General features: G+C 40.2%; 1 protein-coding gene across 1 annotated transcript in view; it reads right to left on the reverse strand.

Moving 5' to 3' along the window:
• LOC138605060 (leucine-rich repeat transmembrane neuronal protein 4) overlaps window positions 1-17296 on the reverse strand; it is a 109003-nt gene that overhangs the window by 88978 nt on the left and 2729 nt on the right. The window contains exon 2 of the mRNA XM_069677137.1: window positions 10171-11729. Within this exon, the coding sequence (XP_069533238.1) occupies window positions 10171-11729 (1559 nt within the window). The remainder of the gene's footprint in view (window positions 1-10170; window positions 11730-17296) is intronic.

Genomic DNA, 17296 nt, shown 5'->3' on the forward strand with positions numbered 1-17296 from the left:
TGTACCAAAGAAACAATGCAGTGGAGCAGAGCTGACTCCTACATGAGGCCAAGAGATTCTTCCTAGGTATGAAAAAAAAGTCTGCTACAAAAACTACAGATTCTTTATTCTTTTGTTTTCACCCTTGCTTGCTTTTGTGAAATACAGACTAATTTAATAGAAAGATATAAAAGCACTATTGCAGGAGACATAAATGTCAGTGGAAAGTTCATGTACTTTGTTCTTCAGCGAGGAACAGAATGAATAACAGAAATCCTATGGAGACAAAGATCTGTGGTCTTTTTGACTGCTAATACTCTGTCCACCCACAGAGAGCTGCAGAGACTAAGCCTCTCCCCTCTGTTTTTGTGGAGTGCTCTTCTTAATTACAGCAGTTGGTTAATTAGGACGAGCTATAGAATCGGATACAAACTCTTCCTAGAAGCAATGAAATGAGAGTTTAGTTCCTTGAAAGATGCAGTAAGTAAGTTTCTTGACATGCGGCCCCATGAAACCTATTAAATAGAAATATAAAATTGATTTTGGAAGGCAGAAATATTTTCTTCTGACAGCAGCGTTATGCAAGGATGACAGCCTAATTATACTGCACTCATTGTCAATTCATTAAACAGCACATCATTTTCTGGTAAGAGTGAACAAGTCCGCACAACTTGAGTAGAAGTGCTTCATTCAACAGTGAGCATTCCACAGATAAAAAAGAAGTGATTAAAAAACGCCGATCACAGGGGTGGTTCAGTCGCCTTTTTACTTCTTCTTTTATTGGCGCTCCAGGGATGAACAGATGTACTAGTGCAGGTACTAAATGGTTTATACAGATGCAGGCCCATGAACAACTATTGTCATCTTCCCTCTTACTTACTGGTTTAGTATCAGAATTTTTAGACTTATGGGAAAAGTGTGCTTAATCCACTGCAATCTCGGATCCCATCAGCTTTAGTCTGATGACAATATAGCCTCTGGGGACACCTGTGAACATGCCGGGGCATGTAGCCGGCGGTTAGCAATAATGGTCTGTCCTCAAGAGGAGAAGAAAACTACTTTTATGCTCGTTTGTTGAACGGATGTCGGATCGATCATTTCTGATGCATTTTGAGGAAGTCTGAAACGCTGACCGGCTTTTGTGACAACGTGTCAGGGAATTCTTCTGAAGTTGAATTTTAGATCTATAATGGATTGTTAGCTGTTAGCATGCAGCTGTCTGTTTATAGAGATTATTAAGAAGCTAAATCTTCGCCAGACAGCTGATGGAAGCCGGGATTTCATTATGGCGCATTACTTCCGTCTGCTTTTGCTCTCAACACGGACTGTTTTTCCTGCATACTTGATTGGTCAATATTACTCAGACTACAAGCGTACTACAGACAGAAACCAGAGCACTTGACGTCCCGGAAATCCATGTCACTGCCTACAGATTCTACATTTCTATGTAGAATCCGTAAATAAAGATTAAATCCACACTAATGTCCTCCAACATTTCTCATAGTCCACACGAGACACCGACAACATGTGAAACGACATGTGAAAAAAATTAGCATTGCATACGCCATTAGTTGATCATCGATAAAGAAGATGCAGCTATAGTTACACACTTAACTTAATCTCCAGTTTATCAAGTTGTTTTGTCTAACTGGGTAATCAGTAATTATTACTGAGTCTTATTTCTTCAAGAAATCAGAAAATTGATTGCTTTCCTGCTTAAAAAGGGTTGAAAATGCTTAATGCACATTTATGTTTTTGGAGCTATAAACTCGGTGAATGCTGCACATTTTCTCTGACAGGGAGAGTTTTGTATTATAAATGTTAGTTTGGGGACATTTTTGATGTCGCTGCTGCTGTAACTAAATGCTGTGTCAAAAATACAGCCGAACACCAATCACTCCGGGGCGAGTGAGCTGTGGCTCTAATGTGATGTTACCCCTTTAGCATTTGTTCTGTGTCAGATAACTGGGCTTTTTTTTATTACACCCAATTCATAAAATCAGGCATTTATTGTTTTTATTGTTTGTCTTTCATATGCACGTCCAATATGTCATCTTAGTATCTTACCCATATGTGGGCTGAATAGAATGGGCTGTGTAAAGCAACTGTACTAGAAGCCGCTGGTAGTGAAGCAAGTGAGAGTTAAAAGAAAGGGCAAGAAACCTGTGCAAAACAAATCATGCACAGCTTTGAGAAATTGCTTTGTAAGTGAACAGACCAGTGAGGGGAAAATAGTAATAATTGCTGAGCTGGTAGGAACAAAGTAAGTACATCAGCTTTGAATGGTAAAAGATTTTAAGATGAGTATCACCAACGAGTAGAACAGATAACAGAGGCAGTGCATCAGGAAGCTTAGCATTAATGATGCACTTGGGCTGCATTGTGAAAACCAGGGGGGGAAGAAAAAAAAGTATTTTCCAGGTAATGTAATTGCTATATTGGTGATCTAACACCCTCATTAAGCATGGATCAAACGGCGGTGCAGAAAGCAGCGGCATGGAACCAGAGTGTGAAACAGACAGGATTAGCGGATGAGAGAGATGTTCTCTCACGCGCAGTGCATGTTTGAAGTCTCCCACATGGCTAATTGTCGACTGAAGACACAAGCATCAAGAAGTTCAGCCTCCCCACTGAATTACAGATAGCTTACTTGCCCTTGGCTAGCCTCCCGGTGTTTGTGTTGATTTTTTCTGAGCAATTAACAATGTGACACATTGACCTTGGACTGGAGAGAGAGGGAGAGAGACACGAATTAGGGAACTGCCTCACACCTTAAGAAATAGTTCCAACTAGACAATGATGCCAAACAAATATAATAGTTTCAAGTTGTTACATTTTTCAAAAATGTTAACTTTTTAACGTTTTAAATCATGCCCTTGGTCTAAAACATTAATTTACATACTCAATGCCAAATGGAAAAGCTTGCACCAACAAACCCTAGAACTATTTTTCCATCTTAATCTTTGACAAAACAGCAAAAATAGACATGAGCTAAATTATACTTAACGTGCAATTTGAGACTGTCCTTACAACACCCTCATTGTGTTCAACTTCTCAAACTTATATTCTCAATACTTATAAATATTCTACAAGACTTTGTGTGCATGTGCAAATAATTACTGTCCGCTAAAAGTTAAAAAGATAAAAGGAGCTTGACATTATACTGATGCAAAAATGGTGTAAGTTGGAGCTTACCATTGTCCTACCAAACAATCAATCCTGTTTTTCAGGAATTCTTGTCCTTAAAGATACAATCTCGAATATTTCAGTTTTGTGCCCTTCAGCGGCACCCACTGGCATTATGGGAACGCACTTCCCAATTTAACCAGACGTTTACGGCTCCCTTTGTCATGGTTCCAACTCTTGATTTTCCTCGCTTTTAATTGTACACTGTTTGCCTTCATCTGAGCGTCAAATTTGTTTGTTTTTCTTTGGATTTTAACTTTTTTTTTGGTCATCGATCTGTAGTCATCGATCTTTTCTTTATTTGTTTACAGACACCCAGTCCATATAAATAGGATATACTGCAAATGCAAAGGCTTTCATCAGTGGACCATAGGCTCATCATTGTGTTATGTCATTCGGTTATCGTGACTTAAAAGACATCTATTTAAATGAAAAGTTCGGGATTATACCTTCCAATTTTTTTTTTTTTTTTTGCCAAGTTAAGTTAATTTCATATTACAAAGGTGGAATACAAATAAAGTTCAATGTCATCAGCATAGAAGAAATATGCAGTGTGAGAACAAAATTATTTTGTATTGTGAAATGAATGTATAAATACCAAAACTAGTAATTATTTTCATCAATAATTAATCTATTTTATTTACTTCAAATATTGATTTGAAATGAGTGACATCCCAGTAATGTAGTGGAATCAAACAAAAGCAAGGCCAGGGGGCAGAAAGTCTAACAAGAAATATTTCAAACTTAATAATTTCTGTATTTAAGTAGCAGGCAGCTGTAAATAATGTCTCTCTACACTTTAATGAGTTTTTATTGTGCCAGTAATTACAACTACTTCAGGATGCTGCTCTTTAAGACTTGTAAGGCTCTTTATCAGAAACCTGGTTGGGTGTCAGATGTGCAAGACAGCATAGTGAGCAGCATGCGGGCACCCTTGCTCTTCATTCTCTACACCTCAGACTTCAGATTCCACTCACAGTCGACCTGCAGAAGTTTTCACATGACTCTGCCATTGTGAGCTGTATCAAGCAGGGATCAAGAGGCCAAGTACAGGAGTGTGGTTGACAGGTTTATGGAGTGGTGTGGACTAAACCACCTGTGACTCATCGTCAAAATACAAAGGAGCTGGTGTTGGAGTCAAAGGTCCTGTCTGTTTGACATCATGAACAGAGGTGGACATCGTGGACCATGTGACAATAATAAACTGGACTGGACTAAAAACACTGATGCTGTGTACAATGTCTGCAGAACCATGCTGCAGATGTTCTGTCATTCGGCACTGGACAGCGTTGTATTCTACGCTGTGGGGTGCTGGAGCAGCAGGCTGAAGGGAAATAACGTTAACAGGCTCAGTAAGCTCATCAGGAAGACTGCTTCGTCCTTGGAGTGGAGTCTCTAGTGGAATTGTCTGAGAGAAGGATGCTGAGGAAACACCTTAGTATCATTAACACACATCATCCCCTGCACACCACACTAGAGTTCCACTGAGACCACATAACGGCAACAAACTGTATAACGGCTATAAGGTCACTTCTGACATCATGTCCAATAACACTTTTCTATATTAGGCCATAAGTCTTTAGCTATCTCTTGCAATGTAACTTTTCATAATTGTCATGTACAATTATGGTCTGTATCATGCGCTATATTTGAAGTCATCATCTCTTGCAAGAAAAAATGTTTTTATTGCTTTTTATTATCACTGCAAATATGAGTGCCAATGTAATTGCCATTACTACTTTCTACTCAGCTTACTTTTGTATATAAGTTTAATAATGATTTTGTATTACTCCAATATTGTACAGTTATTTGGAGCAATCTGGCATTCAAATTTCCTTCTTGTTAATAAAGTTCTATATCATCTAATCTAAAAAAAAGCTGTGCATTCAGGAGACGTAGGTGACTAATTTTCAGCAGCAAATTAAATTTCTTAAAAACAGGAAGATTAATTCAACAACAGCTATAAGCAACGTGACATTTGATAAGGCGATGATTATGGATTGCAGAAGGTTAGCAGCATGATCAGAAAACGAGATGAATAGAGTAAAAAGGGCATAAGAAAGTCCTGCTGGCAGACATATGGCAGGGCTTATCAGGACAAGTTGGGTGAGACGATAAGAAACTCCAGATGATCTAAATCATTAGCCGAGAAGACTCCAAATGTAATCACATTTTGTGTTTGAATGTCTGCACTTTTGGTTTTTACCAGTGTCTTTGTACACAGAGTGCTGCTGGAGCAACAGCATTAAAGGCTGTCGACTTTAGAAGCCAAGTCTCAAAGTGACCCTCATGTATTTATTATTCACAAGGTTTGGAAGCCGAATTATCTGTGGACGTCCAATCTTCTGCCAAACCAACGAACCTGGTAATTAAAGAGGGTAAAAACAGTGATTAAGTTTGTTTCTTGTTAAAAATTGGTGTTTGTCTGACACTCTTCAGCAGGGGCTGGAGTGTGTTTTAGCCCAGCTGCTACTGGGGTAACAAGGATTTGGTGTTGAAATAAATTTGTCAAATATGCATATAGGACAAGCAAATCTTAATTGAACAACATACAGCCTTCAGCCTACAGGAAAATCTGTAAATTAGTGAAGCACTACTTGGTGGTTGGCAGAGCAGATGTCACATATCCACTTTTCATCAGCTAAAATGACAAAAATGGTGACCAAACAGTTCAATTAGTTTCAAAAGCAAAGTGGCAGGATACAACAAAAGAACCAACCTGGATCTAAGGTGATTTAGGTCACATTATAATGCTACAGTTTCTAGACACACAGAAATTGTATTAATATTTGATTAGAGGAAAAGGGGAACTGTTGAGGAACAGCTGTTAGAAATCCACAAATGTTGCAGCTGGGTATTTCCTGGTAACAAGATATGTAGGGAAAAAAAGATGGTGTAGGATGTGTAGTGATGTTCTGATACATGATAAGGTGGCCAAGGCAAAAGACTCAAGCTCAGGTCAAGTCACTGCCCACGTTAGGAGTACAGGTAGATAGGAAAAGATCAAAAGTAAGATAGAAATGAAATGACAGATACAATCCTCTCTGTGGGAGGGTTGAAGTGACGTAGGAAAATGAGGACTGCACCATCTTCAGGCAATCCACTAAAAAGGCTGCCAAACTCACATTCATGGCAGGAGGCCCCGGGGGCTGATAAAGGACAATCATGTGAAGAGGTCCGGGGTGAGTTATAGTGATGGTACAGAATTCGAAAGGGAAAGAAATGGTAAGAGTGACACAGGAGGAATAAGCAATTCCCACTCAGGAGAGATGAACAGACCTGAGCCGCTATAGCCTCCAGCCCGAGGAGAGGCAGCGAGGCTAGAGAGTGCAGCAGGTGCTGCTGGCTTCTGTCAGGTGATTTATGTCCACGAGAGAGCAACAAAATGTAGAAACAAGATCGGAGCACACTCTGAGATGAACTCAGGACTTTCCGGACTGCTGACTGATAGTTCCTGTCTCCCCTCTACAATGTTTTAAGATGGGACAGAAGCACAGATAAGGATGGAGAGTATGCATTTCCGAGGATATCTCACGAAACAAAATGGAGGATGGTGTGGAGATAAAAAGGAAGCTTGTTGAACGAAACTGCAAATGTGACAGGAATTAGCAGAGGGGGATTCTCTCAGTTTTCCTTAAGTGTGCTTACAGAAATTGTTTTGTTTTTTTGTCTAATATGGACTAATAATATAGTTATATATAAAAGTGGTGCTGAGGTCAAAATATTACACTGTTGACAAAAGCAATCACTTACAGGGGTCATGGGTTAATGAGAGACACAGTAAGCATTAACTAAGTGTACAGCCACTATTGTACTTCTCATATTCCCTTGATCCCACCATAGTAATCTAAAATTGTGGAAAAAAATAGAACTGCATTAAAATATATGACATTCTGCAAATCAATACATTTTCTGTTACAGCATGTTATATAAAAAATGGACATCCAGAGTGCTGGCATATTACACATTAGCTTTTCTTTTACTAATGATGCTTTGATTACCGTTGCTCTAGTAATTACAATTATAAAAGAAAAGAAACTCTTTGCCTTCTGTCTGGCTGTTATTTCTTTATTTACAATTCCTTCATGTGCTTGCTTGTTGATGAATCACAAATATTTCTAGTAGTGTTTTTTTTCCCCGAGTTGCTACACTCTGCTGGCTCTGTAATGTTGATTTGGCCCTTGCCCCTCTTAGCATGGGTTAATTTCTCTTTTATTCGGCTCACAGGATAAAAGAGTCAGCCAAATTGCCAAGTGCAATCAAGTCAAGATAAAAGGGTAATGATAGATGCAATGATTTCAATGGTAAACAGCAGGCCCACTTCTAGCTTACACTGATGAAGAGGCTTTGAGTTATTTAGTATGGCGTGCCTTAGAGGAGAAGTCGACAGAACCTTTTCTATAGAACGTCACTTTCAGGGCCTCCCTCGACCGTGCAATATGACTCTAACAACAGTCTGAATTAACTGGACATTTGAGCTGAAAAGGAGCGTTGGAATGACAAACAGCCATTTTATTCCTTGTAATGTGACACACTGGAAGGTACCAATGCACTTTTCCGCTTGCCTTCACCTCCTGATCCTCTGCCAGTCATTGTTTGCATAATAATATATTATTGCTTGAAGTAATTTCTCTAACAAACACTGGTGGCATTTAAAATGTTGCATAGCTTCTTTTGAATTATGTAAGAAAAAACTAAAATGTTTTAATTACAAACAACCCTGTTAAATGTTTGTTAAAGTTTTTACATTCTTTATTTTTTTATTTTTTTAATGATTAAGTGTAAATATCCATTTGTGGATCCACAGCCTCTTTTTAAAGTACATCTTCATCGCTATCATAACACCCTTTTCACAATGATATAAATCCAGTGGGCAGCTGTCTCCTGCTGTGTGCTTTGCAAATTAACAAGCTAATTATTCTAATTACAGGGGGCAACCACAAGAACATGAACACCTGTACAAGCTTATGAAGTCCCCTAAAACAAATATTACTTCTGTGAAGCCTAGTTATTTTTTTGTAAGCACTGCATGAAACTCTGAACAGTATTTATATAGAGATATTTGTGATGTTCTTGTTTTTGATTATACAATATGTAATATAATATATAATATGTCATATCCAGCCGCTCTGCATATTGCAGGTATGAGATCACACTGTGCTTAATGTTTCAATGAGATGAAATAGCACATATTCTGTGGGCTTGAAGAGAACATAGCATGTTGTTTTGAAGCTACAAAATATGTGTCAAGATGAGGTCACTTGAAAACCACATTATTCAAATTGAAAGATGGAAATGCGCAGAATGAAAAACAGCTACTGACAATTGAAAACTGCAGCATCCTCTATTTTTCCACTCCATCTATCTAGTATCACTTTCTATGGAGTTTTACATTGAAGAATTCATACTAAACGTTATGCATAACTGTAGGCTAAAAGGAGGCTCTCAGAGCTTATATGAAGGTGCACACAGCAAACAACAACAAAATGGCAGCTGTGATTTGTAGTCCCTCTTTACAATCAAACCAGTGAGAGCAACCTGTGAGCATTTACATCAGGTGACCTGCCTCCTGGAAAGCCAGACGGTCAGTAACAGAAATGGAAAAGAATGTGGAGGATCAAGCCCTCCTACTCCTCCTGCTCGCTGTTTCAACCTCTGCATTTACAGTCATTCCTCCAGAGGAAACCTGCCAGAAATTCATGCCATGGAAATGCTGAGAAGATCCAGGAACTAGACTCAAAATGAGTGGGCTGGAAATGTGAAAATATATAGAGAGCTTATCCAAATGTATCTAATTCCTTTTGGATTACAGCTTCAGAGGTTGGGCTACCTGATCATCCAGGTGGGCTTAGCCATTCCTTAGCCCATTGTTATAACAGGGCCAATTAATAAGTGATAAGGAATACATTTCTACAGAGTCCTTGCGTTAGCTGTACCTTGGGAAAATTGCAGAAACTCAGCAACAGAATCAAATGTATATCCAAGAACGGTACAGCATGTCAGGTACACAAGAGTGTAGCAGCTGAAAGCACAAAGAAAAAAGTCATATTCCCACATTGCTGTAGTCTGTAAATGCTGTTTTGAAGAAATTCACTTGCCTGTGTATGAAGCATTTCAAAGGATTCCCACTCCTTTTGGGACTATCAAACAGTACTTCTTTCTGGGTGAGTGTGTGTTTCACAAAATGTGTATTTTTTTCTATGCCTGTGTAAGTTAATGGGTGGATAGCCAGTGAATGTATCGTTTCGGTTTATGTGTGGCCAATCAATTAAGCCGTGAGTAAACAAGTGAGGAACTTCAGCGAGTCATTGTGCATAGGAAGAGGGAAAAATCCGAAAGGGTAGGCCGTTGGGGGACAATGAGCATTAGGTGTTTTCCAACAAATACCTCAAGTAACAGCTGTATTTTAAAAAAGTGTGAAGTCATCAGGAGAGGAAGCTCTGTTCAGTAACAAGAGACTCCATTAGCATTCACATCCAGTGTCCAGAAGTGGGTCTTCCAACCATTCAGCCGTTCTCCCTGCACAATACTGCTCATCAAAAAGTGAATAGCAGCAGAGCAAACACACAAGGCACAAACCCTGTGTTATGCAAGCAAAAAAAATCAAACCTACCTTAGCAAGCACAAATGCCTCTATCATAAACAACATAGCTTAGGCTCAAGATTATGTAGAATAGGAAATGTAATCAGACTCATTTATCCATATTTCTGTACAATTCTGCACAAAACAAACATTTGCATCTTAGCAGAAAAGGGTTTAAGTGAAAATACAAACACCCATCTGAAAACAAGACTGTCTTGTTTTACACATAAGGAGTCTAAAACCACCTCTTCTTGATTCAATAACTATCCATGGGTACACAGTATTTACCCAACCTGCTGCGTAAGACTAAGTAATCAAGTGGCAGTCTTATCATCTATCAAAGCAGTGTAAATAATTACCTCTTGTCCTCTCGCTGTGGACAGAGTTTTGTTTAGGAGAAGTGGCGGTGGTGTGGGTCATACCTCGCATTCTCGGGAGCCTGAGATGGTATAGGTGCAGGGTCCGGTCCCATTGACAAGCACATCCATGGCCTCGGAATTGGTGGGCTTGTAGTCCACATAGTACTCCTGCAGCGGAGAGCTCAGGGTGCGCTCCGTCTCTCTAGCTTTCTTGCGGCGTTTGCGGGCTGCTGCCGAATGCTCCTGCAGCTGCTTGACACTGCTAGGGTAGCGCTTCCAAGAAACGTAGATTACCAATAGGATCATCGCAACAGATAGGAAAAGGGCAACGCTCCCAGCCACAATCTTATGGAAGGAAACGGGCTCTAAGTCTTGTTCTGGGGGAAGTGCCACAGGTGGGGTAACAGCTGATGTTGGGCCTCTGATAGATCCTTCCCCTCTCTTTCCAGACCCAGTAGGTGAAGCCAGAATGGCTGGGTTAAGTTCAGTCTGCACAGGACCACTGGAAAGTGTTGGAGGAATACTCACAGTGAGTGTTGTCGCTGCATTTGATTGACAAACACCGAAAGCTTCGACAGCATCCAAAACTTTCTCCCCCTGGGCTTTCTTGGGGGATGCACAGATCATGGTCGTCTCCTTTGCCCCTCTGAAGTTTCTCAGCCAGCCCACCAGTGGACAGATGGCAGGGCCACAGTCCCATACATTCCCAGCTAAGCTAATTGTAGTTAAGGAGATCCAGGCATCAACCACCTCTTGTGAGACATTGGTCAGCTTGTTGGAGTCTAGATTGAGGGTCTGCAGGTTGGGTAAGCATTGGTAAACTACAGCATCAACTTCCGTCAGATCATTTCCAGACAGGTCCAGTTTCTGGATGGAGGCCCAAGTCCAGGTCAGACCCTGGCTCATTGAGCGAATGCGATTCCACTGCAAGTAAAGTGCTCGCAGATTGTAGAGGCGAGGGAAGTGGGAGAAATTAATCTTTGAGAACTGGTTATGCTCCAGATGCAGCTCAGTGAGCTTGACTAGGCCTGAAAATGCATTCCGAGTGATACTGCGCAGTCGGTTGTAACCAAGATCCAGAAATTCAAGATTTCTACAATCTTGGAACAGGCGCATTGGGACGATTTTTAGAGAGTTTGAGCGTATGTGAAGGCTAAGTAGCTTCCGTAGGCCCTGGAACTGCCCAGGCTGCAAGGCTTGCAGTTTGTTGTACGACAGGTCCAGATTACGCAAATTAGGGACAGGGTGGAATGTGGTGTTGTGGAGCGAGGTGATCTTATTGGAACTCAGGATCAACTCTTTGAGCCTTCGGACCCCCTGGAAAGCCATTCCATCCACAGAGGCAATGTAGTTGTGGTCCAAGTAGAGCCAGATAAGATGGTTGAGGCCAACAAACTGGCCTGCTCGAAGACTAGCAAGGCTGTTGTACCGCAAAGACAGGCCTTCACAACCTCCGGAAAGATTCTTGGGAACATCGCGAAAGGCGCTTGACTCACAGTAGACAATTTTTCCATCACAGCGACAGCTCTTGGGGCATGGGCGCTCACTCAATGATGGATTTGCCGCCAGCCACACCTGCATCAGGAGTTGGACCACTAGCCAGCGACGCCGCAGAGCAGAGCCTAAAAGAAAGGAAAGGAAAGTTAAGAAGATCAGCTAAGAAATAACTCAACAAACCCCTAATTTATATTTTTTCTTCGGTTAACAAATGCGGAATGGATATTCTGAATCCATACACAGTAGAATTACATTGTGATGTCAATAGATGGAAAGGAAATTGTGAAGTAGGTAAAGAAGTAAAGATTCAGAAAATGCATTGCATATTTTTCACATCAATTTTAATAATTGCAGAACAGATGGTATGTATTTGTCAGCTTTACTGACACCAATTTGTTCCAAATGAAAGTGACAATAAGGAGAACATTGTGTCATGTTCAAAACTTGGAGGTTGAATTCATGACTTGCTGCACAACATCACTAATCCAACTCATCACTGCAATGTTTGAGGTCGCTAAAAAATAATCTAATCTCTTTAGACTCACAGGTAAAGTTTAAAAATTGCTACCTCTGAAGAGTTTACCTGTGACTCTAAAGAGAATTAACATTAAGATTAGTTTTTAGCGACCTCAAACATTGCAGTGATGAGTTGGATTGGTGCTGTTGAGCAGCAAGTCATGAATTTAAACTCTAAAATACATTTTAATTGATTAATTTTAAAGAAACCCTGACTAGGTTATTTACTTGTGAATATTGCTTGTTTTGATATATGACTCACACAAACTTTTCATATTCAGATGTAAAGCAATGTTTACATTGTGTAGACTAATTTTCCCAAATTACATGGTCTTAGCTCTTTGGATTGATATCATTTGTGCTGTATGTTTACAATGAATACACACTGACAACCACTGCTGAAGCAAAGCAACTTGCAATTTGCTCAATCATATCTCTATCTGTATTTGTATTCAGTCATCCCATAAGCCTCCATTGCACCAATGGCGGAGGCAGATAAGTCATGAAAGGCAGTCTGTACAGAGCAAATTAACATTCAAGAGCTGATGGTTGTGTGTACAATCCCTGAGGCATTTCAATTTAGACTTCAGCCATTTCATTTTTAACCAAATCTGAGCAGTACAAGGCTCAGCATGAATCACTGCTTCTGCTTTCCACATGTTCAAATAAAAAAACACACTATAGACCCTATGGAATTACATAAGAGATCTCTTCTACAGGAAGAAACTACCTGCATGCAAAATCATGATATGTCTGTGGGGAATATCCGACTGCATATCCGTCTACATTTCTGATAATTTGACTGTAGATGCTTTCTTTCACTTTCTTTTAGTTTAAAACTGAGGAAAAGTGGTCGCTAGCTTCCTGTGATATCACTCCTTGTTCTGAGGTGAGACAGAGTTGTTTCCATTAAAATCGTTCCCCTTTACAGAGCCACTAATGATCTGTCATTAAGATACATTGATTTCCCCTTGAGGAGGTGGTATGGGGATTCACTACTTATGTGTGTTTCTCAAGGCAATATAATTAAGAATGGGCTTTATTGCCATTATCGCAGGGAGATAAGATGAATATGTCAGGAAATAAAGAGCCCACACTTTAATTAGCTTACTAAATGTATGATGTGTTGGCAGGCTTCATGCTGAATTCACCAACTTACTAAAATAGATGTGTTGTATATAGATGTGTTAGACTGATGATGAACTTGAGCTAAAACATGGAATCTCAGGGCTTCAAGGATACTTATGGTGGAGTTGAGGCAATACGCATGATTTTAATATTCTAGTCTTTTCCGTAATCTTTTTGTCATTTGAATTTGTCATAAATAATTTCCTGACATAGAGTGGCGGAGAGGCATCATACAACATATGCTATCTAACATAGCCATTTCGCTCTTTGCCAAGCATCTGCTGATCCCATATGGGTATTGTATGTGTGTGCTTGTGCGTGTCTATGAGTGTGAATGAGAGATACACTTGCTGTTTGTTTTGAGAGAAATCTTTCATCATTCCTTACAGATGGAAGGAACCATGCAACTGTACAGATAATCTGTGCTGGCTATTGATTACAACAGCAGATACATCAATCATTTCTTCTTCTTGGATCCAATGATTGTGATACTCTCACATAAAATATTGTAGAGAGAAAGATGGTGATCACAGGATGCAGTATTTGTGAGTGCAGCAAATTTGCCAACAACACTGTGCCTTAAAGTCTCACAAATAAGGTAGAGACAGGAGACGAATACTGATATAGAACAATGCCCATGTGTAATGTGCATTTAAAGGAGTTTTATTAGACACAACGTTTGACTGGAGAATAGAGTGTGTGGGCTGATAAACATAAACACGTTTTCTAAATTTGGTGTCTGACTTGATTCCCTGGAGGATGTACAAACAGCCCCCTATTGCTTTTATTTCCCATGTGCATAATAGAGTTGCTTTATTAGTGACTTCACCATCTCTTTCAGATTGAGCCTGCCTCACAAGACACCTCTCTCCCCTTACTGACACTGTATGTGGTTTAATGAGCACTGGGTGCGCTAATGCCTCTGTAAGCCATCTCCTTCCCCACTGCTCCTCTAATCTTATTCACAAAGGAGCACAAGTCACCCTCTGAGGTGTCACTCATGGGGTTTGTGTCGCTATTACCTCTTACCTGATGTACCTCTCACTATAACTGCTCTTACACGGTATCTACTAAGACGAACAATTCCTTCGTTTTATCTTCGCTCCTATTGAAAATATGCTAGTTATGCATGTCCTTGAACCCTGCAGCCATCAGGATGTTTTTATAATGAGCAGTCTATTTTTATGCATGTGGTCAAAACTATCTCCTCAGCCTCTTCACTTCCCTTCATGATTTCCATTTTTGCTCCCCACGGTCTTTTCTTCTTTCTAGTTTGCCTTCAGTTCCAACTTTTAGGATGAACATTTTTTTGCTTTCTTTTCTAGTGCTGTATGTGGTAATATATAGAACCATGCCTCTCATCTTTCTTTGTCACGCTCTGCAGTTTTCTGTCTCAATCGAAGATGGATGGATAAGTCAGAGCTAAAGTTTGTCTGAAGGAATATTCGTAATGTTTAGTTATATAGCAGACAGCACTGCTGTCCTCAGCACGAGAAGACCGCTATTTCTGCCTCTCAACCCTAACACATAGAGGGAGTAAGTGCACTTTACTGCTGACCTAAAATAAAACCAAATGTAGCTTAATAACTTGGCAAATGGACTCGCTAACTGGTGCACTTTGAGTGCACACAAGTGGCTCATTGCTATTTGCTGCCTGTCATTGACAAAACTGCTACCAGCCACAGCCTTGACTGCACATAGAGGCTGGACGGCAGCCGAACACACAGGGAAGGACGTCCCCAGACCAGCCTCAGCCATCCTATTAGTCTCCAATTATCTTTGAGATGATAGCAAGGCCTGCCAAGTCAGACCCATTTCAACAGTGGTTGGAAAACATTGTGTCCTGATTTGGCCTTCTTGTTTTTGTAGCACTGATTAGGTAGAATAAATGAGTATGGTCATGTATACCGTGTACGCACAGACACATACATACATATATTGACTGGTTTCTGTTTGACCCATGTCTAATTTCTGATTTCCCTTGGTGGAAACTATGCAGCGCAGGTGGAGTGTTGGAGAATAACCAATCAGCATTCACCCTTCACTGTAACCGCAGTGGAGTACGTCTCTGGCCCTGAGTTCATTACAGTACATTTCATCATTGTTCCTGTGAGATCACAAACACATTTATGATTCTGCAGAAGTTGTGAGACTGAAGTTAAGCATGCAAGTGTATTGGTAAAAAGGGTAAATATGCAAGTAAGTAAAGAGTAACCACTAAGCAGCTTTTCTCCTGTTCATCGTTATTTGTCATGAAAACATTGCTATGCTTTCCTGAGGCACGAGGGCCGATACAAACTGGTTTGTGACCTCAAATGTCACATTTTTTGGTTGTGCTCTGTTTCTTATATCATGTCATCCTATAATAACTTAGCAAAAGACCAGTATACTGGCCATGTTGACACTTTGAATCCACAGTGGTGTAATTGTTTGTCTGTGAGCAAACTGCCAAAAAGCACCAGCAGTTCTGAAAGTAGAAGGGCATTATGTTGTATGTCAGGGGGAAGCTCTAGTATTTCTCTTTGTGAGTTTCATCTTGAGAGAAAGGAAAAGTAGTCTGACAACTTTACACTTCAACATAGAGCTGTTTGACGGTTAGAACTTGTATTTAGGGTTGTGGTTAGAATAAAGTTAAGTCAGATATGGGTTATTTGTGATCTTAAAGGAGAATTTTTGTATTTTTAAACCTAGGCCCTATTTTATTTAATTTTCTTTTACAAATTTGGGTGTTGAAATAACAAAACTTTTGGAATCGGTCCAGTAGATGGCCTTCGCCGTAGCCGCGATACGGCCGTAATGGCTGCAACATAATCCCCTGGGGCAACTGCACCCTATCAACATTACTACAAAGATCATCCTTTTTTAAAGAGTAAGATCCTTTTTGTGTAACCAGAAACAGAAGTCTCGCTCTGAAATCTTGCAGGTAGTGAGATGTTACCTGAACAGGACGGTGGAATCGTAAGTTTTAGTTGCAGAGAGGATTTGGTAGAGATTGTTGTGTTGGTGTATTCGTTTTATCCTCTTCTGCCAGTTGCCAAATGCGTCATCTTCATCGTCGAAATCCGGTAAATATACAGTCATGGCTTTGAAAAATATTCTTGCTGGCAGTCCTCTACGTAAACAAATCCTCTCTCCAACTCTAACTCACGTCCGGTTCAATTAAGATCTCACCAGCCACGTGATTTCAGAGCGAGACTTCTCCTTGAGCAAGACTTCTGTTTCTGGTTACACAAAAAGGATCTTACTCTTTAAAAAAAGGATGATCTTGTAGGGATTATTTCCATAATTTTGTTGCACACCTGGGGTCCGTTTCACAAAGAAGGTTCAACAAACTCTGAGTCTAACCCTGAACTCTGAGTTGATCTACTCTGAGATAGGAAACTCTGAGTTTTCGGTTCCAGAACAGCTGATCAGAGTTAGTTCAATCAACTCTGAGTAGGTTCAGCCAGAGTTAAGTGCGTGCACACTGACTGTAAAAAGCCAGCATTAATGGAGCCCCGACACCACGATTCACCATGGCAACGGTACACAAAAAGAGGTCCTCCTACGTCACACCAGTGGAGCTCGAAATCCTCATGCGGACGTTCAGCGAAAACGAGCATGTTTTTAGAAAAATAAAGTAACACGGCTGCAGCTGCAAAAGAGAGAGAAGCGGCGTGGGAAGAAACTGCTGCTCGAGTAAATGCGCAAGTTTGAACTGGTCTATTTATTTAATACTTAATCACGACCGGAAGCTAAAATTTAGGAGCAATCCAGCGGGAGAAAAAAACATACATGGAAGCACTTCAATCATATTTTAAATATTAAACTAATGAAATATCATTCAGTGGCTGTTTTAATGTGCATTAGCTTTATCCCTAACATGATGCTGACTTCACATACATTATAATTCATGTTGATTAAACTGAATGTGTTAGTTTAAAAAAATAATTCGGTAACCGCTCAAACACACACGTGAGACAGGCTGAATGAATGAGGAAGCCGAATGAGGGTTTTATATTCTAGAGGGAGGAGACGGAGCGAAACTCTGAGTTTCCTGAAGAAAACC

Source organism: Semicossyphus pulcher, unplaced genomic scaffold (assembly GCF_022749685.1).
Source record: "Semicossyphus pulcher isolate SPU_LCO1_2020_fin unplaced genomic scaffold, fSemPul1.0.p SCAF_28, whole genome shotgun sequence".
Taxonomy (NCBI): Eukaryota; Metazoa; Chordata; class Actinopteri; order Labriformes; family Labridae; genus Semicossyphus; species Semicossyphus pulcher.